This window comes from Salvia splendens, chromosome 13 (genome assembly GCF_004379255.2).
Source record: "Salvia splendens isolate huo1 chromosome 13, SspV2, whole genome shotgun sequence".
NCBI classification, from domain to species: Eukaryota; Viridiplantae; Streptophyta; class Magnoliopsida; order Lamiales; family Lamiaceae; genus Salvia; species Salvia splendens.
In genome coordinates, this window is record NC_056044.1 from 28,515,640 (window position 1) to 28,542,785 (window position 27,146).

At 40.4% G+C, this 27,146-nt stretch overlaps 4 protein-coding genes across 6 annotated transcripts; 3 read left to right on the forward strand and 1 right to left on the reverse strand.

Moving 5' to 3' along the window:
- The first annotated feature begins 2,743 nt into the window (after positions 1 to 2,743).
- LOC121762936 (myosin-10-like) lies at positions 2,744 to 6,373 on the forward strand. Its single transcript, XM_042158963.1, has 8 exons — positions 2,744 to 2,913; positions 3,358 to 3,438; positions 3,785 to 3,844; positions 4,314 to 4,416; positions 4,662 to 5,235; positions 5,440 to 5,575; positions 5,683 to 5,850; positions 5,930 to 6,373. The coding sequence occupies exons 2-8, from the start codon at positions 3,358 to 3,360 to the stop codon at positions 5,987 to 5,989; spliced, it is 1,182 nt and encodes a 393-aa protein (XP_042014897.1). The 5' UTR covers positions 2,744 to 2,913; the 3' UTR covers positions 5,990 to 6,373.
- A 650-nt stretch (positions 6,374 to 7,023) lies between these two features.
- LOC121762247 (putative SNAP25 homologous protein SNAP30) lies at positions 7,024 to 10,049 on the forward strand. The gene is made up of 6 exons (XM_042158062.1): positions 7,024 to 7,179; positions 8,030 to 8,961; positions 9,063 to 9,156; positions 9,299 to 9,429; positions 9,624 to 9,721; positions 9,813 to 10,049. The coding sequence occupies exons 2-6, from the start codon at positions 8,131 to 8,133 to the stop codon at positions 9,910 to 9,912; spliced, it is 1,254 nt and encodes a 417-aa protein (XP_042013996.1). The 5' UTR covers positions 7,024 to 7,179; positions 8,030 to 8,130; the 3' UTR covers positions 9,913 to 10,049.
- Positions 10,050 to 18,347: 8,298 nt separating this feature from the next.
- Positions 18,348 to 21,925, forward strand: LOC121762009 (GPI mannosyltransferase 2-like). Of its 2 annotated transcripts, none has more exons than XM_042157735.1 (8): positions 18,348 to 18,727; positions 19,003 to 19,108; positions 19,364 to 19,456; positions 19,531 to 19,726; positions 20,019 to 20,200; positions 20,653 to 20,903; positions 21,196 to 21,368; positions 21,625 to 21,925. In XM_042157735.1, exons 1-8 carry the CDS (start codon positions 18,388 to 18,390, stop codon positions 21,790 to 21,792), a joined length of 1,509 nt encoding a protein of 502 aa, XP_042013669.1. In that variant the 5' UTR covers positions 18,348 to 18,387; the 3' UTR covers positions 21,793 to 21,925. The 2 variants fall into 2 exon arrangements, with proteins under 2 accessions (XP_042013669.1, XP_042013670.1); XM_042157736.1 differs by having other exon boundaries at positions 18,487 to 18,727; positions 18,996 to 19,108.
- A 116-nt stretch (positions 21,926 to 22,041) lies between these two features.
- On the reverse strand, positions 22,042 to 25,515 carry LOC121762008 (heparanase-like protein 1). 2 transcript variants are annotated; one of them, XM_042157733.1, is made up of 10 exons: positions 25,242 to 25,515; positions 24,527 to 24,781; positions 24,391 to 24,427; positions 24,112 to 24,295; positions 23,715 to 23,863; positions 23,377 to 23,613; positions 23,061 to 23,250; positions 22,851 to 22,976; positions 22,668 to 22,767; positions 22,042 to 22,602 (listed from the first exon to the last, which is right to left on the reverse strand). In XM_042157733.1, exons 2-10 carry the CDS (start codon positions 24,734 to 24,736, stop codon positions 22,222 to 22,224), a joined length of 1,614 nt encoding a protein of 537 aa, XP_042013667.1. In that variant the 5' UTR covers positions 24,737 to 24,781; positions 25,242 to 25,515; the 3' UTR covers positions 22,042 to 22,221. The 2 variants fall into 2 exon arrangements, with proteins under 2 accessions (XP_042013667.1, XP_042013668.1); XM_042157734.1 differs by having other exon boundaries at positions 24,527 to 24,786.
- Between the last annotated feature and the right edge of the window lie 1,631 nt (positions 25,516 to 27,146).

The window sequence follows — 27,146 nt, forward strand, 5'->3', positions numbered from 1 at the left end:
ATTGAGTTTGGAAGGGATTTTCAACTTTCTTTTCTCACCCAAGCACATCCCCAATACTATTAGCCATCGTTTGATTACTTGCCCACTACCAAATTTGATATCAATTGGATCCCCTCGTTCAAAAGTGGGATCGAAAATTGTTCCATCAATCAGCTTTCCCTTGTAGTGTATGTCGACCCTGTCACATTCGTGAACCTGCAATGGGGCAGCAGCTGCGGGAATTATTGATAAGGTATGAATCCTATCGGAGCTACACGGCAAGAAGATAGTCGTTGATGGTGGCGGCGGGGCAGCAGCCAGCAGCTGCGCTGTTGAAGAGTCGAGAGACAGCGGCGGTGGTGGTAGTATCAGGACATCAGTGACGGCCAACGGCGTGAGTGTTGAGCTCATCTGGAAAACCCCTTCCACTCCAACTTGATCACAACTAGGTAGTCAATCAATTGTAGTATTTGGAGAAGGTTTCACTGCTTCATCATTATCAACGACAATTAATTATATTGAGTCATACCCGAAATTGGAGTCGCACGGCAGAGATATCGTGGCTGGTGGAGGCGGGATAGCAATGACAACAGGACGCGAGCTTCTAGATGGATCGTGATGGAGATCAGCTGGGGTCGCGTCGCGGCGTGTGGATCGCCTGGGCAACGTTCACGTGAATCCATCTGAGACTCCAATTCCCTGACAATAGCAGTCAAACGCTCGAGCTGTGAAGCCAAGGCAGCCAACTGTAGGTTCGGTTCTAAATTCGGCGTCACCGGATCACGTGCCATGTCGAGAGGCTCCATATGGCCTACACCGTTGTAAGGAGGCTGATATGGAGACGATGGCGGCTGGAAGAGCTGGTAAGGCTGTTGTGCACGGGTGTACAACGGGTTCCCATCAGGAGGGTCATGTTCAGGGCACAGATAGAACACCGAAGAGGGACTTGGCGCGCTAAAGGATAGCGCTGGAATCGGGCGCGCCGGGTCTGGATAGGAGTATCCAAATTGCACGTTCTGGCTTTGGAGGTACCAACACGATGTGGGGCTCGGTATGGGCAGTGGCAAGAGAAACGGTCTATTGAACTGGCGATGGACGTAGTCAGTGTAGGTGCATGACATGATAGCAGAAATACGGAGGATGAGATCACAATGAAAGCACCATATGATACGGAGAAACCCGTATCAATGATGATTGGCGAGAATTCGCCGGATATTGAAGGTCCGTTCGCGGGATCCTCCCGTCGAGCAACCGATGAACAAAGACAGAAAAGTAAGTTGTAGAAAAATAAAAGACGGAACGATAAAGATAATTATATTTCTTTCATGATTACTTCAAATGATAACAAAACTCATATTTATAATACTCTTGTGAATAACCTAACTTGGTGAACAAGATAATAAAGATACAGAAAAGATATGGTAATATAATAATAGAGATATGTGAGATATTTTGGAAGATATAATCGTATCACAATGATCTCGAGATTTTGGCCAACCGGATCCGGAAGCTACCAGCATCGCTATGGGAGGCGGAGTCTAGGAGCGGCGAGGAGGCGATTTTTCTTCAAAAAGTGAAAGATAAATCCAAAATTTTCCTTACCGCAGTCACCGAAATAGCCTGAGTAGCACAAGTAGTAGTTGAGCAGCAACGACAACACCACAACAGCAAAAGCCAAGCAACAACTGCAGTAGCAGCATCCGAGGCCTCGCCCTTCCCCACTCCGCCGCCTCCGACGCCGCATCTCTGGCCCCGCCATCCCCACCGCAGCTCCTACTTTAACAGATCTAAAATTGATTCAGCTAAGAAGCACAGAGAGAGAACTGAATTGAGACTTGAGACTTGAGACTTGAGACTTGAGATGAGTTGTTGAATCGCCTTAAAGATGTTGACGTGTGTCCATAAAAATAGGAGAAAATTAACTCTCGATTTTTCTTGAAGCGCCTCTTTTTTCTTCCCCATATTAATGGGATTTTAATTACTGACTATAATGTCCTCGGTCTACTTTATTTTTAATTGCAACGTTGTAGTTTTGAGTGTTTTGAAAATGGTCGTTACATTGTTATAATATCAAAAGAAATATTTATCCAAAATATGGATTTACTAAATGTATAGCAGTATTAATCTATTGGATATTGATCACTTGTCTCACGAAATTTTTCAATTTTTTTTAATAAACTTTAAACTTGATATTACGAATTAAATAGTTGTTGAATTTTTTTCACTAACAATAAAATCTGACTATATTTCATTTGTTATTAACTTCACATAAGATATGATTACTATTGAAAAATAATAATAATAATGTGATAACAAAATCCTTAGAAATCAGATAGTATGATTATTCATCTCTTTCAAATGTAGTGAATTTTGTGGCCAGTGACAACTATTTAAGTTCGTGATATTATATGTCAAGTTCAAAGTTCATGGAAAAAAAATACATTTTTAAAAGTTTGGTGATATTAGGACCAATATTCTTTAATATTGTAAAAGAAATTGACCGATATTTTAAAATGTTTAGTCAATGATTGAAATTAAATATTCCCTTCATTTCCCCTTTTTAGTTTTCGTCATTTCATTAATTTTTTGAAGTATAGGTAAGTGATATAAGCCCAAAACAAAATGAGTTTTAGAAAATGAGGGTGGCCCAAGAAGCTTATGCAATTAAGAATAGAATAAATGCGAATAAATTACTGTGAAAATTGATTTCAAGCTAAAAAAATTTGGTTGTTACTTACTATAAATTCAATAAATTTATTGTACAAATTCCAGTATTCAAATTATAGCTCGACAATCATCGCATCCGGCAAGTCCTCACTGTCAAGCCAACATCAGCAAATTCTTCTAATAAAAAAGTCAAAGACGACGGATAACAGAGCAACCAATTCACAATTCAAGCTGTCGAAGCTCGTAATTGATATCTGAATCCCTAGTGTAAGTAATTCCTCTGAAGAACAATTCTTTTCCTCTGAGCTTTTTCTTTCTGGAATTTTGTTGTGTTTTGGGTTACTATTAGTATTTACCCCTGTTTTATGCAATGAATGTTTTCGTTTTTGTTATTTCCTTCTTTCCTTTGTCCCTTTTAGAGGGTTGATAGCATGAGTGCTTTTTGTCGTGCAACTGTTTGATGAAAGACTATGTTTTTTCTTACAATTTTATATATTACTCTAAATTAGCTGCATTTTAAACAATAGTCTGTAATAATTTGCATTGTTGATTCCATGAACTGATTATTATGAGGGTTTGTGGGGTTTTCCATCAATTTCATTTTGTTAATTCCTGATAATCATGGTATTTACTTGATGGGTTTTCCCCTAACTGCAAATGTATACATTGGAGAAGTGGATATGATGCTTATAGTGTATTAACCCTTTGCAGATGTCTGGTGGCTTAAGTGGGGGTAGTGATGGTTCTTTTGATGCTGATGACTTGTCGGAGATCCGTGAACGATTCAAGGAGGTAAATCTCCGGGCAGATCTCAACTTGATGTCATCATGTGATATATGTACTCTTTTCCTTTCTTAGTTATGCTGCTACATTATCTGTAAGTAGTTTCACCGAAGTCTTGAAATGGATTCTTTGTGTCTTGTATTTCTAAAACAAGAATTGGCATTAATAGGCGAAACAAAGTGAAATTGGTTCTTTGAGTCCCACGCTTATGAGGATCATAAGACGAGGGAAATCTATTTACTCCCTATCAATCGGATCAGTTTCTGATTAGCAATTCTTGATAAAGGTGCAATTTGATTGAGGCTACATTTAGCATGCTAGTCATACTTATACATTGTTTTTGGTCTGATAACAGCTTACGAAGGAAAAGGAGATGCTGAGAGATTCCAAGTCCCAGGGGTTTGAGCTACTCAGGGTTATTATTCTAACTTTTAGTTATATTCTGATTTATAAATCATTTCACATCGTCTAATAACCTTTGTTTCCTCAATCATTTTGTTAGATCGTGTCCTTTCCAACCAAAAAGGTTATATTAATGTCTAATAGAATTTTAAATACTTTATGGTGGATTGGATCAAACTTGCGCATTTATGGTAGTTAGATAAACTTTTTAGATATTGGCAAAGTCACCACTAATGGTGGCGACTATATGCAGTTTCGTTATCACTTATCACTAATGGTGACATATGTATTCTTCATTTTATTACTTTTGTAAATTCCCAAATTAGTAAATTATGGTACTGGATTACCTTGTTTTTATGTAATTTTAAAATACATGTCACTATGCAGACATAGCTGTCTTTACTATGCATGTTTAAGGGCTTTTAAATAGAGGATTCCAGTTATTTTATGCCTGCTATAATTTAGAGCTTTCTTCAACACAGAGATTGGAATTCCATGTTAAAACATTGTCTGAATCCCGCGAAGGAGACAAGAAGCGCATAGCAGATTTGGAAAGAGAACTCAGCAACTCCATCCAAGAAATAGGTGGTCGCATCCTCTTTGAGATAACATACAAATATACACATGAATATGCACATAGGCACACATGGACACACCTCGGTATAGGGGTAAAATTGAGCTACTGCCAGAAAAGAATTTGAGTTTTCCCTGTACTTAATTTCCTCATTTACAAGCATATATATGTCATAAGTCCTTTTAATTTATTCACCACCAATTTTTAATTTATTTTTCTTCTTGACGTCTTCAATCAAATGTAAACCTTCTCATAGATTACTTGCAGGATCAACTAGGCTTGAGGAACTCAAGCCTTAACTATCCTGGCGAGCAAGCATGTAGCTGTGGCTTTAAACTTGCAGAGATGGAAATTTTAGAAGCGGAGGTAGGTAGGTTAAAGGAACAGACAAAGATGTCCGAGTTCGAAAAGTCATTGTTGATGCAAGAAATAGAGGATAAGGAGGAGGAAATAAGATGTTCAGCATCACGCATCGAAAACCTGGAGGAATCTATTTCATCTATGGCATTAGAATATCAGTGTGAAATAGAGAGCATAAAGCTGGACGCAAGTACATTGGAGCATAATCTTATTGAAACAAAAAAGTTGCTGGAAGAAAAAACTCAAGAGAATTCAACATTGAATGGGTTGATTGAAGACCTTGAAACTAGAAATCAGGACACGTACCAGGTCATCGAGAGGTTATGGAAGGAAAATAATGATTTGACAGAAAAATTGCACAATTCTGATTTGAGTGTCAGAGCATTCGTCAAGGATGTGGAAGAGCAATTACATGGCTGGCTGTCGGAAATTGAGGGCCAGCCTTCGAGTAAACTAAAGAAATATACAAGGTATGCTTATTCAGTATGCACACATATGCTTCTGCTAGCTACACTTTCGTTAGAGGACCCTTTCTAGAGGGCACGTCTGAATGGAATTTTCAGTTTCCAACTATATACTTTTTGTCCATTATGTACTTGCTATAATTGTTCTATGTAACTGTAACTGTAATTATCTGCATTTATAACATTTTGGGTTTAAAACTACTTTTGCAGCACATATGGCAATGTCTTGGGCGCGCTCTTTTATAAACTCGTTATTTTGAGAGCGAGAGATGGAAATTTGAGAAACAAGATTGACGATATGTTGCGACAGATAGATGACCAAGAATGTCTTGCAAGAAATCTCAAGGTACATCTGCAAATAACCCAATGTGGTGGGCTCACAAACCAACTAATTATATCAAGTTAGAGTGGCGAGTTTGCTTTTTGGTTCTTACAAATGTGAATCTTTACCAGGAGCAACTGAGAGATGAAAGGGTGAAAGCAAAAGAAGAAGCTGAGGATTTAGCTCAGGAAATGGCTGAGCTAAGGTATCAGCTGACACTCAAGCTTGATGAAGAGTGTAAACGCCGTGCCAGCATTGAACATCTGTCTGTACAGAGAATATCTGAATTGGAGGCTCAGGTAGTACACTCGATATTTCTCTTTCCAAATGAATACAAGTCTCAAAATTACTGAATATCCTTTTCCATGTGTTGTGAAGATTGCAGAAGAAAGAAAGAAATCCACCAGCTCTCTAGATATTGAACTCCACAAGCAGTGAGACGCAGCAAGGCCTCAAAGTTAGAATCGATCTAATTCCAAGTTTTTTGCGTCGTTAAAAGTGTTCTATGCATCTCCTTTCAAGATTGCTGCAGTGACACTTGCAGAAATAGTCTGCTGCATTGGCTCTGCTCTTGATCCCCTCACTGCACGTTGCAGCCGATATATTATCAGCTGAGTGTGTTGGTAGAGGCGTCCCTCCGCTGTCATTTTTTTTTCTTACAGAAGGTATTTATGTTGATTAGGGTGCCAAGTGGAATCTTGGTTGTTGGTGTTCTTCGTATTTGCAAGAGTTCTAGTTTGCAAATGAAAAGAGATTACTGATTGTTGCATACACATTTTCTTGAAACCATTGTGTGCAAAATAAATTCATTTTTATACAACTACATTATTCTGCAAAATGTTTCACCATTAATGTAGATTATTTCTACGTTGATGCAAAAATATTCATGTTTACATAGTAATTACCTAATGTTTCACTCGATCACAATGTGATACTACATTTCATCACTGGGTATTTGATGTCGTAAAATTTTGCTAAATAGTTTCCGGGTCATTGGCTAAAATAGCAATATAATGGTTAACATCATCTGATTCCTCCAACCCTTAATTGACCTAGACATAAAAATTAATCGTTCTTTTGTCATTTAAGCCGATGACTCAGATGTCATTGGAAAAAATTGACGTTGTCAAACACCTATGACGAAATTTACCACAATGAGATATCGATTTATCAAGTTGAATTTTGTTGTAGCAAACATGAAATAACGATGAATTCGTAATGACCCATTAAAACAGGTTATATACCATTGGTGTTAGGTCAGCATGGAGCAGTGCACCGTGTTGTACTATACATAATCGTTGCAAGTAACGGTCAGATTCTCAAAAAGGGTTTTGATTGGATTGAGTGACGTCAGCTTCACGCTCCATCCAATTAGATCCATCTCATATTTTTGAAAAAGTTGATTAATAAAAAATTATCACTAAATTCCATTTTTTGACTAAAAATTCCATTATTATTCCCGTTTTGTTTGTAATGAAATGAGCCCAGCCCAACCCACTTCATAATCTCCTTCACTCACTCTCTGCATTTTCTCTGTCTAGATTTGTTGAATTTAGTTTTGGAAAGGGGCGTTACTCTCGGAGCGCTCCACCAATAACAAGATCACTCTAATCTTTCTTCAAATCCAGGTACCCCGCCGAGATTCTCTCTCAATCTATCCCTATCTGATTCCAATTGTTAGTTTATCTGAAGAATTGTTGTTACAGCTCTCTACTTCTTTTTTTCAATTTTCTTTTCTTAGGTCTTGTGCTAGAATCTTTTTTGTTAAAGATGAAATTAGATTTTTAAGTGTATGCGCCAGTTAATTAGTTACAGAGCGTAGGTGTTGAGGTATAGTGGTCAGTTTTCCGCTCGTGAGGATTTAGTTGCGTAGATTATTTAATCGATATTGTTGATTATATCATCTAAATTGATATGTATTTGGCGAGTTTTGGTACCTTTTTGCCTGTTTTCCACGTTTTTCTATTCGCACCAAAATGTTCAGATGGAATCAAGATGACTTTGGCCATCCTTTCTGAATCTTTTGTATCAAAAAAGGGATGTCTTGGTGTTTATTTCTACAATGTTGAAACTGAAACATGAGCAAGAATTTTTTATTTCTTGATGTGGAGCTTCGTTTATTACAGAATAACCCAGAAAAGTTATTTTCCCCAAATTTCTTGGCCCCTCTCGTTGTGTTGGTTGTGCGTGTGTGTGTGTGTTACCTAGTTTTACTTTATAAATTGTTATGTCCAGCTAATATTAATGAATTCATTTTCCTAGTTATTGCTCAAAGTTATAGCCACGCCTTATCAATAGTAAGCATTTGATTCTGGCATGATTTAGTAGTAGTTTTTTTCAACAAAAAAGTAGATTTCTGGTATATGTTGGATTCTGTGAGTTTCTTCTTTATGGCTCTGTTGCTTCTGTTTGGCCTTGCATCCACGTATTATATGTAGTATGTTTACTCCTATTTTTTGAAATACTTGTTTTCTGCAGTTTTTAGGTTATTCAGTAAGTTTCTTCTACTGATCTGTGCCTAACCTTTACAAGCTAAAGACGAGCATAATATCAGCCTATTTGTATTTTACTTGAGCAAAATGCATAGTGTAAAGAAATCCCCCTTGCCCGGGGTGTCTAAACACACCTCAGGCGATACCAGACGCCCTGTCTATAATCCTTCTAGTAATCCTTTTGATTCTGATGATGAAATGGAAAACAAGCAAACCTCAAAGATATCTGGAAGAACAACTTCTGAACCTTCTCCCTTCGCATCAAGTTTAAGCACAAATCACAATGTAAAGAAATATCCCTTGCACGGTTTGTCTAAACACACCTCAGGCAATACCCGACATTCCGTCAATAAGCCTTCTAGTAATCCTTTCGATTCGGATGATGAATTGGAAAACAAGCAAACCCCCAAGATATCTGGAAGAACATCTTCTGAACCTTCTTCTCTCTCCGCATCAAATTTAAGCACAAACCATAGTGTAAAGAAATCTCCCTTGCACGGTTTGTCTAAACACACCTCAGGACCTTCCAGCAATCCTTTTGATTCTGGTAATGAATTGGCAAACAAGAAAATCCCAAAGACACCTGGAAAAACATCTTCTGAGCCTCCTCTCTTCGCATCAAATTTAAGCACGAATCATTTTGATGATGAAGAGAGAAACAGTAGCTCCTCATCTCAAAGAAGATACAAGAATGGTTTCAGCGACTCTGGCGGGCTAGAGAACCAGTCCATTCAGGAACTAGAGAATTATGCAGCATATAGAGCTGAAGAGGCTACGAAGGCTGTGAACAATTGTCTCAAGATTGCAGGTGACATTAGAGAAACTGCTTCGGAAACTTTGGTTACTCTGCATCAGCAGGGAGAGCAAATTGCAAAAACTCATATGGTTGCAGCTGAAATAGACCATGATCTCAGTATGGTATGTTATGTCTTATACTATAGTAACATAAGCCCAATTAATGTGTTAGAAATTTACAAGCCACTCTCTTAAGGTCTCAAGTTATTTCCGACTGTTTTTAGGGTGAGAAGCTTTTGGGAAGTCTTGGGGGCATGTTCTCCAAGACATGGAAGCCTAAGAAGATGCGCTCAATAACAGGCCCTGTATTAACCCGAGGTGCATCATTTTATTTTAGTCATTCCCCATGACGTGACACATGTCTACAAGAGGAATCTCTTTGGCTTATGCAGTGTGGTCATAGGGTTTTTAATCTACCATTTGTTCTTGACTTGTGTTTTAAACTCTGATGGTTGTGTAGATGATCCCGTTCAAAGAAAGAGTAATCACTTGGAGCAGAGGGAAAAACTGGGTTTGACTTCTGCCTCGAAGGAATGTACAAGAACACGTATGCCAACCTCTGAACCCGCAAGTGCTATGCAGAAAGTAGAGGTATGCTGATGACATCTGATATCTAATCTTAAGTTTGCATCAGTAACTAAAAAACCATAAATATACCTGCATTAGAACGAACCCCCTAAGCTTTAAAAATCACCAGTCCAGTGGTCCCTACTGTTAACCTTAACTATCTCGAATCAAGTTAAAATCTGTCTTAATGATTTGAGCTTCATCATAATGTGTAACAGGTGGAGAAGGCGAAGCAAGATGATGCCTTCTCGGATTTAAGTAACATTTTGGGTGATCTAAAGGAAATGGCTATTGACATGGGATCTGAAATAGACAGGTTAGTCATTCTATATTGTAATACATATCTTGTCTGGTCGAAATTGACTAAAATGTTGTAGGATATTTATTGACATGCTTTACAATTGCAGGCAGAACAAAGCTATGGACCATTTTCAGGATGATGTGGAGGAGCTAAGCTTCCGAGTGAAAGGTGCCAATCAGCGCACACGTCACTTGCTTAGAAAATAGAGGATTGTCTCAGTAATGTTTCAACATCTACTTGGACTGCGTTAACATTCATCTCGTAACATGTAAATTGCATGCTATGATGCAATCAATTCATTATCGGCTATGAAATTCTACCAAAACAGATATTTCGCTGTTCATTGCACCAAGCTAATAGCAGTTCGGGTCTTCTTTTATTCTCTACCAAAAATGTGTGATGATATTGCATATTTATTTCTCTGTCACTCCTTGCTTTCTTTGTTTGAACGCTGCACACGAACACGAGTGGCCAAGTTTACGCATGTGTAGATTTGAAAGGGAATTCTGTTTGGCGATCTTAGGTGATGTTCATTGCTCTCATGGTGAGCCCAACAGACCAAATGCAGGATTCATTTTGGCCCGAACCTAAAATTGGTTGGTTCCGCCCTTTCAGGTCTTAGCTTTCAATTCAATTCCGAGTGTATCATTTTATAAAAAGAGGGGAAAATTTTTTTTAAGGGAACTTTAAACATGAAATCTGCCATGACCAAGTACAGCATTGTCTGAAAATTACAGCATCTGCCATAAACCTCAATAAAGAAAAGAAACTTTAGCCTCTTTGTGGTGCTGCAAAATGCTACTACCTCATTGATTAGAGCATTAATGGCGCCTAGTACATGCTTCATGGATCACTTGTTTCACTTTTAAATACTCCTTTGTTTCACTTCCCTCTTTACTACTCTTCTTCTCACCTCAATCTCACTAGCATGAAGAACTCATCACCCTCTTCCTCCACCAGCCGATGGTTGTCGACCACCATCATAATCCTCCTCATGGCGGCAGCAAGCACCGAGTCTTCAAGAATATTAACCTTACAACCAGCCTCAGCCACTCCATCCAATTTCGTCCACCATCAACGTCCACGGCCCAGCCACTCATTTCTTCCTCCGCCTGGTGGAGACGGGGACGAGATAGACCCCAGATACGGCATTGAGAAGCGGCTCGTCCCCAGCGGACCTAATCCTCTGCACAATTGATATCTAGCTAGAGATGCTAACTAGTAATTTTACTTATATATTTGGTTTCTTGATTTTCTTTATTTATGATAGTAGCATGCATGCTGAGGTCTCTTGTTTGTTTGGAGGTATGATGATGAAGAAGAAGAAGAAAGGTTCCTTTTGTGAAATCTTTTTCTTATTCTCCCTTGTAAGTTGTAATAGTATATGATATTTAAATTTGATAATGTGTTGTGATGACATGTACATGAGTAACAGTAGATTCGGAATTGACTTGTGTGAGGCAATAAATAATGAGAGAGTAATTGGTGCAGTTGCATTGGGCAGACAAGTTATAACAGAATTTATTCATGCCTGCATTTCTGCATGTAGAGGTTTTTGCAGTTTCTTCACCATGTCATCATTAACTAATCACGTCCTTGGTATGCCATAAAGATACAAATGCATTTATGCTCCAATTCCAATATTAAAGTTGCTGTTTTGCCCCCCAAGACTAACTTGTTTGAATCCTGAATTTTTTATTTTTTCAAAAACACTTAAAGAGGTGCATTAGGAATGGAGTAGGAAAAGTGATGTAGGAGATCTGCTCCGACTAACTAGAAGCTTGAGCCGATGAAATAACACAACAACAAACGCAGCAACCTTTATTTTAACAAAATTTAAAAGAAAACCAAAGATGATAGCTGCAACAACATCAAAGAGCTCTAATTACGCCCAGAAAGATTGCTTGTGAAAAAGATGCAGCAAAATAGTTATGTACTCCCTCAGTCCCACTTTAGGAGTTCCGGTTGAGTCGGACACATATTTTAAGAAAGTGTTTGAGGGTGTAATAAATAAATATTGTAGTGGATGTTGAAACCCACTTTTAATTGAGTGTGTAATAAATAAATGTTGTAGTGGGTGTTGGGACCCACTTTTAACACTTTTTTATCTACTTTGTAGCCATTTTTTATTAGTTTATTCCAACCGGGACTCCTAAAGCAGGACGCCCGAAATTGATCAACCGGGACCCCTAAAGCAGGACGGAGGTAGTAAGAGATATAAGAAGCAGCTTCACATTATTCCTGTTTGAGGCTAATATTTTCGAATAGATGTTCATTGGTATATCAAAACATAAGCAACCCATCCATATATCATTCTCTAATACTCTCTGTATTCAGAATGAAGCTAGTAGTGATCAAACTGTCATCTTTGTCTGAATGCATCTCCATATTCTTGATTTCCTTCATCGAGTCCTGAGACATCGATAGAATTGGAAAATGAGCGAACTTCAAATAGACCTTCATCAGTAGTTATGCACAAACTCGAAAACTAATATGTATGCAGCAGACAAGATGTATAATTCAGACTAAGCATCACTGAGTGAGCATAAAATATTACTATTTCATGCTAAGCTGCTGAACATAGGTTTTTTTAAGTGATCAATAATGGTTCCCATTTACCCCCATGATGATTCGAACCCTCGAAGGGAAAAGTCTTACCAACTAACTTTTGCACCATCGTCAAGCTGTTGAACATATCTGACAACATTATTTATACCAAACTGATAGAGTAGCACAGCAGGCCACATGACAGTTTACTTGTTACTAAAGCATTAATAAGGTTTCTAATCACTTATCCACAGTTCTGGCATCAAACATTTTCAGTCAAAACTGAGCAAAAGTCTGACAGAAAGATTACAACATGGCATAGCAATATGGGACACAGGTGAAGAAAAATGACAAAAAACACATATTCAAAACTTAGTGTTGCTAGTAATAGTTTTTCATTTGACAATAATATCAAAGAACATGTTAAAAGTCACTGTCTGTAGCTATTGTAAAGAACCACAACTGATATTACGCCAATGCTTGTTAGACATTCGCCGTTAAGATCAAATCTAATGCCATGTTAGATCTATAGTAACTTTCCGCACACACAAATATCTCTAGCTGCACAATTAGCCCTCACTATGGCACTCTCCTCTTTGTACGTATAATAGATTTCATACAGCCACACTTAACACGGCTAGCCTAAGAAATTGAAATTAACAGATTCATACAGAATGCTAAACCTACACCAACCATACCAAATAACATTCAAGAACTTTCAGATCCTCTATACTTTCGAGTATTGTTATTTACATCAACTCCAGCATTATTATTATATATTCATTCATGACTAACAGATAGTACCTTCTATTTATTCCAACCTACCCTAAACAAACACCCACATAGAATATGCAACACCTCTGAGACCATCCTAATCCGTATTGGTGGCAGATAATCGGGCTTCAATGTGAAAGGTGACGCCAACTTAGGTTGAATCAGTGGAATCATATAAACTGTACATCATTCAAATCACGGTGATGCAATGTCCTATGTTTGGTCAACTTCATTAGGTTCAAAGAAAGATTTAAAAATTTCTTCAACCAAGGTCAGTTTTATAAGTCAAGATCCAATTTGTGGAACTAAGATGATCAATTCCAAATTCAAATATTTTGTAGTACTAAAACTGAATATTTTTCAACCCCTCAATTCCATGATACAAAATGGATCCCAATATCTTTTAAATCAATCATGTCAGCAACTCATTTATCACCACGGTAACCAGAATATGCCTCAACAAAAATATTATCTTCAGAACACAAACATCTCTGCTAAGTTAGCTTTCATTCAGAAGTAGATTGAAGTAACAGTAAAAAAAGTGGTTTTGGACTTCGGTTATGATTTACATATTCAAGGTATGCCACTGTTCAAATGAACCATACACAAACAACAGGGAAACTATACATCTACAGAGAAAAGGATTAATCTGAAACAAAAGTAGATATATGTTCCTTGCACTGACATTTGTTTAATGATTATTGAAGCAGTGAAAATAGAAAAAAAAAACTCAATTAGATAAAAACATAAACGAAGAAACAGATTCAATTCTTCAAACAAGTATCAGCAAGCAACTGCAGATAAACTGAAAAAAATTGAGGGAAAATTGGCATAAACCCTAGCGGTGGAAATAGACCTGATAAATAGCAACGAAATCAGGCAGGCTGCATCACATCTCCATAACGCTCTTGATTGAGGGCGCATAGAGCGAGTAGACGACGGCCTGGCGTTTGGCCACGCCTAGCTGCGACTTTCCGTCGGCGAAGGCGGCGGCAACCTCCGCAGGGTCGGACAGCTTGCGGTTGTGGCGGAACGCGTCGACGGTACGGCGTTTGGTGTACTCCCTGATGTTGTAGTCGGTGAACTCACGCGCCGTCCGCATCAGCGATCGAAAGAGCGAGAGCACTTCGCGGCGCGTGGGTTTAGTCGCCATCTCTTCTTCTCCTCTCCTCTCCTCTCTCTCTTATGCGAAATTCTTTTTTTATACTACTAGTTTCTCTCCTTGATTATTTCCATTTAGAGCATTAGTAGTGGCGCGGAATTCCCCTCGAAATTCCCAAAAACACCTTCTGCCACATCATACAAACTTCTCACTGCATTGTTACGTCATAAGGACTTCTCACTGTATAGTGGTTGACATCCCCAAGAACTTCCCAAATGACTTCCCACAATTTAAAAAATCACAAATTCACAAATTAAACAATTTCTGGAATTAAACAATTTACGGAATTAAAATTTCGACACAAATACGAAAAAAAATTCCATTAAATAAAAAAAAGTACATTTCAACAAATTAAAAAAAATATTTCAATAATTAAAAACTACATCAACGACGACCCCTCCGCTGCCATACTTCTTCAATAATATCGTTTTGGAGCCGAACATAGGCTTGTCTTTGGCGCATGTCCGCAAATGCACGGACTCGATCGACATCGTCATGGGGTATCCCCATGCGTACATTGCTAGTGGCCACGCCATGGCTTGGACCCGCGGCACCAGCATCATCATTGGTTCAATCAGTCAGTGCTGGACCTTCATCTTCGACAATCATGTTGTCCATGATAATACATGCGTACATGATGTCGGCGATGCTGTCAACATACCACAGTCGTGCTGGACCCTTCACTACCGCCCATCGAGCCTGGAGCACACCAAATGCCCGCTCCACATCTTTGCGTGCTGCCTCCTAGCGACCCGCAAAATATATCTTCTTTTCATCTGCTGGGCATCTGATCGTCTTCACAAAGACAAGCCACATAGGGTATATCCCATCCGCCAAATAATAGCCCATATTGTGCTGGTTGCCGTTGGCGATGAAGTTGACGGCCGGACCAACGCTCATGTACTGCTCATTGAAAAGGAGCAATGACTGGAGGACTTCGATGTCGTTGTTAGACCCGGCTACTCCAAAATAAGCATGTCAAATCCACAACCGGTAGTCAGCTACCGCTTCAAGGATCATCGTGGGATTCTTGGCCTTGAAACCAGTAGTGTACATCCCTTTCCAGGCAGCGGATCAGTTCTTCCATTCCCAATGCATACAATCTATGATGCCTAACATCCCCGGAAACCCGTGCTGATTCCCGTGCATATCCAGCAGAGCCTGACAATCTTCGGGGGTAGGCCTCCGAAGATACCTATCCCCGAATATCTCCCTAACGCCCTGACAAAAGTACTTCAGGCAATCGCGGGCAGTCGTCTCGCGATGTGGAGGTACTTGTCGAACATGTCAGTCGCGCCTCCGTATACCAGCTGCCTGATTGCGGCAGTGCACTTCTAAATCGGCGTGTGGCCGGGTTTACCAGCCGCATCCTCCCGCACCCTGAAATACCCGTATCGACACTCCAAAGCGCCCACGATACGCAGAAAGAGAGGACGATGCATCCTAAACCGTCGCATGAACACCCAAACCGTGGCTCCGGCGCAAAGTAATCCTCATACAACCGAGCGTGGGTAGCGAGGTGGTCCCGGGGTATTATAGTTCGACGATGGATGGGTCGAGGTACCGTCGGCGCCAAGGCCTCTTGTTCCTCCCTCTCCGCTGATTCTCGCATACGTGCATGAATCAAACGCATCATGTGTTCATAAGGCCATCCACAACGCTGTTCCTATACCGTTCCTTAAACCACTATTTGAGGGCCCCACTGTACTTTTTTACTCCATTCCTTAACTAAGGAACGGAACCTGCAACCCTCCGTTCCTTAACCGTTCCTTAACCGTTCCTTAAATTACTATTCATTCAATTTCATTTTTTTTATTTCCAACCCAATTCAATTTAAATAAACACACTTTAAAAAACAAACACACTTTATTAAAAAACACACAACATTAAAAAAAATTACAACTTAAACGTAAAAAAATAAAAAGCACACAATTAAAATCCTAAAAAAATAAAAGTACACAATTTTAATAATTTCATCCGCCAAAATTTGCCCAAATGTGCTCAATTAGATATTGTTGGAGTTGGGTGTGGGCACTAGAGTCGCGTGTCCTTGCACGAATAGATAACCGTTCTTGTATAGACGGATGCGCTCCACTTCGAGGCGGACTACTTGCGGTTGAGCTTCCGGGGGATTCGTCGTCGAACCAATTTTCCGCCTCGGGTCCTTCGTCTTGGACAATCATGTTGTGCAAGATTATGCACGTATACATGATGTCGACCATGTTTTCCATGAACCACGTACGAGCCGGGGCTTTGATGATGTTGAAGATCGCTTGGAGAACCCCGAACGCCCTCTCCACATCCTTGCGAGCAGCCTCCTGCTTCTGCGCAAAAAGAGTCTGCTTTGGGTTCGCAGACCCACTGCACGTCTTCACGAAGGTAGGCCACTTCGGGTAGATGCCATCGGCGAGATAGTACCCCATTTTATAAAGCCGGTTGTTGGCGACGAAGTTGATGGCCGACGCTTTACCATCCAAAACTTCGGTCAAGAGGTCGGACTGGTGGAGCACGTTTACATCGTTGTTCGACCCGGGGACCCCGAAGTACGCGTGCCAGATCCAAAGGCGGTAGTCGGCAACGGCCTCAAGTATAACGGTTGGGTGGGTGCCTTTGTGGCCGCTCGTGTAGGACCCCTTCCACGCCACCGGGCAATTCTTCCATTGCCAGTGCATGCAATCGACGCTGCCGAGCATCCCGGGGAATCCGTGCACTGTTTCGTGAAGGTTGAGCAGGAACTGACAATCGGTCGTGCTTGGCCTTCGGAGAAATTCGTCGGTGAAGGCTGCCCGGACGCCTTGGCAGAATTTGAGCAAGCACATTCGCCCAGTGCTGTCTCCGATGTGGAGGTATTCGTCGAACATGTCGGCCGTTTGTCCAGTCGCAAGCTGGCGGATTGCTGCAGTACATTTCTGCAGCGTCGTGTGGCTGGGACGGCCGACCGCGTCGAACCCTTCCTGGAAGAACTCTTCCCGGGCTGCCAAAGTATTCGCGATGTGGAGAAATAACGGTTTCCCCATGCGGAAACGGCGACGGAAGTACGTATCTCCCCAAATCGGGTTATCGCAGAAGTAGTCGCGTACTAACCTTGCGGCGGCTTCCTCCCGGTTACGATGGATGTACGTACGGGAGCGTCGTTGGGGCGGCGCGGCTTCTTCCGCCTCCCGTCGTCGATCTTCTTCAAGTGATTGTTCCAATATTTGACGCATTTGTTCATAAGGATCCATTAGTTTGATTAAATTTGGGAGAAGGAAAATATAGTTGATTTGAGATGAAAATTGGGGTGGAAATAGAAAGGAATAGATGTGTGTTTGTGATTGAAATGAGTATGAAATAGGAGTATTTATAGAGTAAATAAATAAAATAAAAATTTTAAAAAATATAAAAAACGGATATAAAAAAACGGTCTCATTACCGTTGCAAAAAAAAAAAAAAATTTTATTAAATTCAAATTTTTAAAAAAAATGAATTATTGCGTCACCGGACGAAGCCCACTCGCGGGGCAGCGAGTGGGCTTCACGCGTCGAATGGGAGGCCGCCACGTCGCCTCGGCGCGTGGCGGAACGTTCCGTTCCGCGTTCCTCCGGAACGGAACGCGGCACGGCATAGGAATGGCGACGGCACGGAACGGCGACGGAACGCACCCCGCAACGCGTGCCGCCGCGGAACCGTTCCGCCGGAACGGCATAGGAACTGCAACGGCACAGCGTTGCCGGTGCCCTAATGCCAACTACCACTACCACTACCACTACCACTACCACTATCACTACTAGCCATTCTAGATATATAAAAGAAATGTAGAGAAAGAAACTTGTTAAAACAAGTGGTACGAATGAAATGCAGTTCAACGAGCCGTATATATAGAATTTTTAAAAAAAAAAATTAATGCAATAAACGGGAATTCCGCTCGGACGTCCGTGTGAGTCAACGCAATGACGGACGTCCGCACACCCGTCGCGACAGAATTCCGCGTAACGCCGCGGAATTGCGGTGTCCTCGGTGAAATTCCGTATCCGTGCATACCATGCACAATGGCGGATGTCCGCCGCGGAATTCCTGCTTGCCGGGACGGGCGCCATTGCTGATTTTCTTGTACTATAGTAATCTATTAATCTAATTACTCTTAAATAATTAGAAAAAAAATTTGATCTTTATTAAGACTGAATAAGGAATCAATGTAAAATAACTATTTTTCAGCGATATGAGAGCCTCCGGCAACCGCCTCGGTGCTCACACGCGCCGCCTCCTCCGCTACGCAGTCGCCTCTAGGTTTCTCGTGGTGGCCCTAATTATACTCTGGCGATCTCTTCTCAGCCCCTACGACACATCTGCTTCAATTAATCCGCCATGCCTCTCAACCGCAAATTCATCGAGTCCACCGCCGCCGGTTCTCCTGCCGCGAGTGGGATCGGCGATTGAGCGCAGCATCGTGTGGGATGGCGTCTACTTCACGCGCATTGCGGAGTGCGGATACGAATACGAACAGACATACGCCTTCTTGCCTTTGCTTCCCCTCTGCGTCACTATTTTCTCAAAATCAGGTTTTTGAAAGTTGTTAATTTTGCTGCGCAACTTAATTTAGAGTTGTTTAGTTCAACTTTTTAGTGGTGATTTATTTGAAGATAGTGGAAATAGAACGGATCAAATAGTCTACAGCTCTCTGTGTAGCTTCATGTAGAACAAGTTTAATTCTTTTTGTTTGATTTACATGTTTATTTTGATCTTTCGTGTTTTCCAAAAAATTAAGCATCAAGATTGCTTTTTTTTTTTGCTCAAACTGTTGGGAGAATATATGATTTTTATTTTTAGTGTGCAGTTTTTGCTCCATTGGTACCTCTGATTGGATACAGGGCTGTGCTTGGATTATCCGGCTATGTGATTAACAACATTGCCTTTGTTTTTGCTGCATTTTATTTATATAGGTGAGGTTTAGCTGCAGCGGCTTCGTCTTTGTTTTAATTGTTTATGCTTCATCTATGTACTCAAATCAGCTAAATTTAGTTATCAAATACAAAGTATGGATTTTGAGTTTGGTTTGGTCAGTCTACTGATTGAATTATTGTGTAAACTGCTTACATTGCTTTTATTGAGCTACTAGTTCAGATCCTGTTGTACGTATCCCTCGAACGTGATTATTTTCCTCTCATGTTAACTTTTTAAAATCATATATTATGCAGCCTTTCTGCTATTGTTATGAAAGATGAGGAGGTTGCACTGAGAGCAGCAATTTTGTTTTGCTTTAATCCAGCTTCAGTCTTCTACTCATCAGTGTACCCTCTGGATCCTTTTTCTCATATAGAAGAATAGCGTGGATTTGAGTGATGACGCTTTTCATTTCCTGCAGGTACTCTGAGAGTCTTTTTGCTGTATTGTCAATCGGAGGGTTGTATCATTTCATGAATGGGAAATATAATTATGCTACTCTTTGGCTTGCGCTGTCAGGCTGTGCACGGTCAAATGGAGTGCTTAATGCAGGCTACATTTGTTACCATGCAATGAAACAACTAAATGAAGCTTTCTCTTCCAGAAAGCGCTCTTATGTGAGTACTCATCTGCATTGTGTCCCATTATGAATATATAAAAATGGAACCTCCTTGAATTAGAAATAGCTATATGTTTACTTCCACCAATAGCAGGACTTGTGTTAGTATCTGAAAAGGTGTGTGAGTTCATTTTTATTGAAATTGTTGAGGATTTCTATCACATCATATCTATATATTTCCAGTACCATTGGCAAGTTTTTCAATTTGCATGTTTATGCTCTTCATAATTGTTGACCTTTGGAATCATGTCTCTTGTGTTTTATTTATGTACAATCCTTATGTGTGCCAGCGGCTAATAGCGAAGATTCTTCTTGCTGGAGCATTACGATCTATATTTATCTTTGGTCCGTTCATTTCCTTTCAAGCATATGGATACTTGAATATGTGCATGGGTCGTTCTGTTGCTGAAATGAGGCCTTGGTGCAAGGCACGACTTCCTTTGCTCTACAATTACATTCAAAGCCGTTATTGGTATGTTACACATATTATCCGTTCTGCCACTTTGCTTTTTCTGCTTGCATTGGTATTGCTGCTATATATCTATAGAGGGAAGTAAGGATGCTTCCTCTTTGGTGTTAAAACAAAGAGTCCGGCTTCATGATAGTGAGAACTATGTTACAGACACTAACTAGACGGTTATGATATTCCTCTTTCTTATTTCCTCAACATTCTGAATTACTAAGATCTGTGTGGAAGAGTTGTCAAAACTTGTCCCTCATATCAATGGTCTGACTGTGCTTCACATATAGCCACTCAGACTAGGTTCATGTATAGTTTACCGAAGTCAGGATTTATTAGCCAGTGATTTATATGCAAGATCGGATTGGTGTCTAGTTGAGTTCACTTTGTGCCAGTATGTGATCCTTTAAATATTAGAAGATATTTGTTTCAATCTCTTACGCTGTCTTTTGGTTTTATGCCAGGGGAGTGGGCTTCTTAAGATATTTTCAAGTTAAACAGTTGCCAAATTTTCTTCTTGCATCTCCTATATTGTCTCTGGCACTTTGCTCTATTGTTTACTATGTGAAGCTTTGGCCTGAGGTTTTCCTTTCTCTTGGTCTCCGAGTTTCTCAAAAAGAAAGCAAAATGGTTGGTTCCTCATTATCTACCGAACCAGAGGGACAAGCTAGCAGATCTGGGATTTCAGAGTACAGTGCTACTAACTTATCGCAAGGTGTGCATTTTACTATAAGCTATAATTTGTTTTCTTTACTTCATTATATGAATATGACGTTAAGATAAACAGAACATGACAATTTAGAAAATAAGGCCACATTTCACTTTCTGAGGCGTAATGGCTTTAGTAATCTAGTGTATCACTCTGTCTTTTACATCTGTATCATCCTCGGATGATCTAGGGTCAGAAAAAGTGAGCCAGTTCCATGCGGATGTGGTGCACTTGTTTTACTAGAATGTCTGTGATTTTAATTCTAAAAAGAGAATTTTGCATTTATTGCATAACGCAGATAGCGGGGATCTTAAACTGAGAAAAAAAACAGTTAGAAGAGAAAAAATGGTTATAGAGCCATCAAAAGACGAAGGACCAGATCGCCTGCAATGTGATCCTGTCGTTATTCTTCCTTTTGCTCTACACTTAAGCTTCATGGTTGCCACAGCGTTTTTCGTCATGCACGTTCAGGTCAGCTCCAAGCTTGTTTTAGCCTCTCTTCTTGAATATTACATTCAATTATTTCTTGAAGTAGCTGATGTAACCATGTTTTCAAAGATCAAGTCCTACAATGTTTTGTGCATATTCTCCCTAGGGCTCAACATGAATTATATGTCTAAACCGTGATGAGATGTTAACGTGAATGGATTCTCTTCCTTCTTCTTGACATGCAGATGGTCGCCTTTCTCTACTTATCTGGCTCATGTATTCTTGTTTCGCATGACAGGTTTCGACTCGTTTCTTATCTGCCAGCCCCCTTATTTACTGGTTCGCATCCCACATAATGGGATCTGGGAGCATTGGAAAGAGATGGGGTCATTTTATATGGGCTTATTCTGCTGCTTACATTTTTATTGGCACTTTGCTTTTCTCAAATTTCTATCCTTTCACCTGAAGAAGGAGACTCTTAGACAGAACAACAAAGCTTCAAGTTTACATTTTTATCATTTTTATTGCCACTTTACTCACACCATATTCTTGTAAATTATTCCAACATTTTTAGATATAGTTGTGTGTTTTTGATGCAATTTACAAATGTTGGGTAATCTCTTTCATAGATATGCAGAAAGATGAAGAAATGAATGTTAAAAAGCCTTCGCTTGTAATGTAGTAGTACTACTTTGAATGAAACAGAATGAGACAATTTTTAATTGAATATAATTTCATTCATTATTGTTTTCATTAAATTATATTTCCCAAAGAATACCAAAGAAATACAAAGCATAACTCCTTCCAAAATACAAGACTCCATAATCACTCTTCAAAAACTCATGTACAAATACAAGAAAGATGTGAAGCAAACCTTCAAACTGTTGGACAAACTTCACTTGCATCCAGGAGCATTGAAGTTGGGATACACCATAAACGCCACCGAAAGCGGAGCAACTCTAAGAGGGGCGTTCGTGCCAACAAGGACGGGGACGAGGTCCGGCACACCTCCCGTTGTCTCAGTCAGATGCAGCGGCTGTCCGTTCAACAGCATCGTTGTGCTCCGAAGATCACCATTCTCAGGAGTCAGCCGGTACTCCTCTCTCGACAGTTTCTCATCTGAGGCTCTCTTGCCGATCCATGATACCGACTTCTTAATCCCACGCACGACGGAACTTGTCTTGGTGACTTGCACTAGTGCACTGTCACTCGATTCGACTTCAATGTCGAACGTGGTCTGGTTGCTCAGATTGATCAGAAGAACGACCACACCAGCCTGAGACGGGGACTTGTTTAGAGACAACACGTTTCATATTAACAGAATGGTAAAAGGGCGCTTACTCTTTCTTTTGCACAGTGGGCATAAACGCGCAAAAATGGCGACTCGTGGCTGTGAACGGAGAATACTCCCTCTCCCATGAGCCGATCCCAGAGCAGTGCACTGTGTTGCCACGGGATATTAGCATGAGATGACGAAACACAAACAGTGATTTGCACAGAAGAAACGGCGATGCTGAGCCTAACCTATAGTAGTCGGGGGATGGGATGAACGTAGTTTTGTTGAGGAGACCGTAGAAGCCGCCTATCAAAGTCTGTCGGCAATAAACTCGGGTGTTATACTTAGCTGCCATTCCAAGTTGATCCAGATACCTGCATACATGATTTCAAGCTCTTGTCAGAACCAGCAAATTCCTCTCAATTTTCCAACGAAGATTTAGTCGATTCTGAGGTTACCAGAAGGTGTTGACGAACGCATTAGATATTCCCTTAGCACCATTGTTGAAGGCCCCTCCTGATTCACCAACCCAAGCTGCAGCCCAAGGACCATTTGCTTGAATCGTGGCACTAAGATTGCCAAATGTTAATGATGCCCTGTCCAGGTGGCTCGGGTTTAGAATCTTTTTCATTATGTTCGGGTCGTTTCCTGCAACAATGTGCCAGAGGTTAGCCTCACTTCTAATTAGAGTTTATCAACTCCTAATCGGGTATGTACCTTTTAAACTAATATTGAGATTCAAAACACTCGAATGAAATTTTAGGTAGAACCTACCTGCACCCAAAGTGTACATGTGATGCGACATAACATTTACTGCGTTAGGACCCGACACTTGAAGCAGCGTATCGAACCAAGACTTATCATAGAACCCTCCTGGCGCCAAGATAGCCGGTTTGGGCATAGCATTACTTGCATACAGTTCATCGACCATAGTATTGAGACGGACCAAATCTTTTCCATACTGTTGCACACTAACACTAGCACCAACCCCCTTGCCGCTCAACTCATTACCTAACAAAAGTAACGACAGAATGAACTGATCGGTCGCTTTGAGATCACAATCAGAGGAGATCTTTCATTGACTACAAAAGAGGTAGTTCAAGATTTTGTACCGAATTCCCAAGAGTCGACATTGTATCCCTTCGAAATAGTGTATCTGATGAAATCATGAGCATTGCTAGGATCCCAATCTCCTCCCCAAACTCCTTTCCGCAATTGGTACCTCCCATAAAGAGCATTAAGGCCAAAAGTGAGAACAACTCTGCAACGACAAAGTGAAACAAAGACCATTGGAAATCCTCGGATTGAAACACAGCTACCGATCATCATACATATACAACAGTAATGGCACGGATTAAAGCACTTGGAAAGCAATCGAAGAACTAAAAACATCGGGAAATGGCACTTGGAGAACCAAGTGAAAAATCTTTGATAGCTATGCATAGAGACACATGTTCATAAAGGCGCAGAAATATTGAGATTCAACCAACAAAAGCAAATGCATCTTACCCTGTCTTCTTGAAGAATTGATTTAGCTCATCCCACCTCCGCACAGATAAGCAACCCTTTGAAAATCCAAATAATCCACCCTTCTGCTTCGTAAATGGTAGACAAGAAGATGACAAATTTCCCACCTCATAAACTACTTGATCTTGCAAAGAACCGCCAACTCTGATTCTCAAATTCTTGAAAGCTGTTGTATAACAAGGCGGGATGAGACGCTCATATAAGGCATGGTGCAATCAGGATATCAGGAAAGGTCAAGTTACAGAAAAGGAAAATACGAACCTTGAATAGCATTGATTAGAGAAGGATGAGACAGATTCTACAAAAGAAACGAGTATTAATCACTGACTGAAACATAAAAGTTCATAGCCAGGCAACAAAAGACACCATCGTTTATGAGTAAATCGACACCACTTACGAGATTTAACACAGAAGACGACCCCCATGGGCATCTATTGTATTCACACTTATCTTTTGGCCACCAGTCTATGGTGGCACAAATATAATTAGCATCCGTGTTGGCAACGGTTGAGCTAGTGTCGATGATAATTCTGGCATCTTTAGATTCCTGCGCCAAAATTGCCGAGCAAAAGGCCAGAAAGACCAAGAACAGGGCCTGAAATCCCATTGGCAGATCAACCAGTAGAACTTCAAGGCCGCCCAGCCAAATCAACTAGACAACAAGAGTGATCAAACAAGAGAAATCGACAAAATCAAGCAGAGAGTGTATCAAACTCATCACAGCAAGTCTAAGAAGCATAACCAAAACATTTAATTACTTTCTCAAATCATGAAATAATGAACAACATAGTTCTTTACTGTTTCCAACAGAAAATTCCAGAATTAACGCTCTCTCCCCCTTTTTTCTCCTCTCTCAAACACACACACACACACAATATTAAAATTATAGTAACACAAACAGTATATGCTCAATAGATAGACGCACTTTCTTTGCTTCTTTGGTGCATTACCAGTCGTACAAGCAAAGTTATATACCAATTTCAAGAAACAAGAAAATACAAAGCTGATGAAAATTGACATGTAGTAAGAACTATCTTGCAATTGTATAAAGCTTGAAACAACAGATAGATCGGAAGCAATTAATTTGTTGAACAAAAAAATACAAAATTTACCGTAGAAATTATTCATTCTCCATGAAGAAGCAAATGCACACGGAATATTGCTGAAAAATGAATCTTTACTAATGTTTCTTGAAAAATCTTTTCCCGGAATCAGATACTGACCCAACTCATTAACAACCGAGAAATCATTGCCTGTAATAGGTTATGGCCATGATTTGTTGGAATTTTAATGGGATTTGAGATAGTCAATTGGAGAGCAGTGTTAGTGGAAGAAAAATGGAAATAAAAATTCAAAAATTTTGTCGGCTTGACAGAGGTCCAATCATTAAACTACCTTGCACTGAAAGTTGAAATATTTTCACCTAATAATGAAAATTACACAATTTTATCTGGATAGGTCTGCATAAGATCATAGTGTGATAAGGACAGGTTTCTTTTATTCCTTTTAAATCTGATTTAGATAGTTGACTGAAACCTCCTAGTTCACTCAAAATCAGCCACCAATCTTGGATGTATCTAGTCCATAGGCAATTTGGCGATGGGGTCCACTAGTGTTTAGGGCTTGGTTCAATATTCATAGATGTGTTAGATACTAGATCATTGTTCCTACTCATTGCCAATACGTCTAGTGTTACCGGAAATACCTTCTTGTGACACTAATTTGAGAAGGTCGGTTGTTTACAATGCTTAATCCTCGATGAATATGGACGAGAGGGCATATGACATCAATAAAGAGGATATTATTCGCTGAAAGACAAGAGGTTTCTAGGATGGAGGCCTTGTGTACTTACTATATGTACGTATTATATTGCATAAGATGATAGAAGATGAACGAAACAATTTAACTGTTGGGTTACAAACCTATCCCACATCGGATGAGTGAGGGAAGTTGGAAGGTGTATTGATGGAGTACGTACTAAACAAGCCCAACAGCAGTAAAGCCCATCAGCCTAAAGCCCAAGAAAGAGTATCAGTCTGGCATGACTAAAGAGTTCAGTTCGGCACAACCAAAGAGTTCGGCCCCAGCCTACAGCTCGGTAAAAGCCAACCAATCAAACTCTGCTCTCAGGTCGGTATCAAGCTCTACTCTCAGATCGGCAAAAGCTGCTCGGCAATAATTCAGCAGTTCGGTCTCAGTATTCGACCGAACTAGGAGATAGTGGACTCATGCAGGATTTCCACCTCCACTACACCCACGATCTATTTAGTGGTGTCAAGCAGTCATTAACTCATGCAGGATAGTGGACCCATGCAAGATCGCCACGATCTCCACGACATCCACTACCTAGTAAATGGCTGCATGCCACGATCTTGGTTCAAAGTATAAATAGAACCTAGATCAGATAGATAGGGTTAAGTTCTAAATAGACTCTCTCGCTTTCTAGAGATCAAATACAAAATAGCAAGTCTGTATTGTAAGCTGTAAGAAAACAGATCAAGCAATACAACTCTGCCCTCATTTCTTCCCGTGGACGTAGATTTACCTCAGTAAATCGAACCACGTAAAATCTCTGTGTCGTGATCTGCATCTTCCTGCATTCATCACCATCAGAAATTCGCGGATTCATCACTGGCGCCGTCTGTGGGAAACAGAGAACCAAATTTGTGATAAAGCGAATTTTTGACCCTTTTTCCACCCCAAAAAAATGCATACCAGATCACATACCACCCGTAATACCGTTCGTGATCACCGTGAGGAAGCTAGTCCAGCTCGCAGGTCTGAAAAACGGCCTCGGGAGACATCTACCTCCGGTTCTCACGAAGGAGGAACGAGCCACTCCAGGAGTCATCGCACCGAGTCTTCCCAGCAGCCCGATTTAAATGAAGCTGTCAAGCTGTTCTTGGCCGAAAAGCAGGAGGAGTTCTTAACCTTCCTGCAGAAGAGCCAACAGCCGGAGAAGACAACGGCGGATTCTCCCTCCTCATCCAGACATGAAAGTCACTACCGCAGTAGTG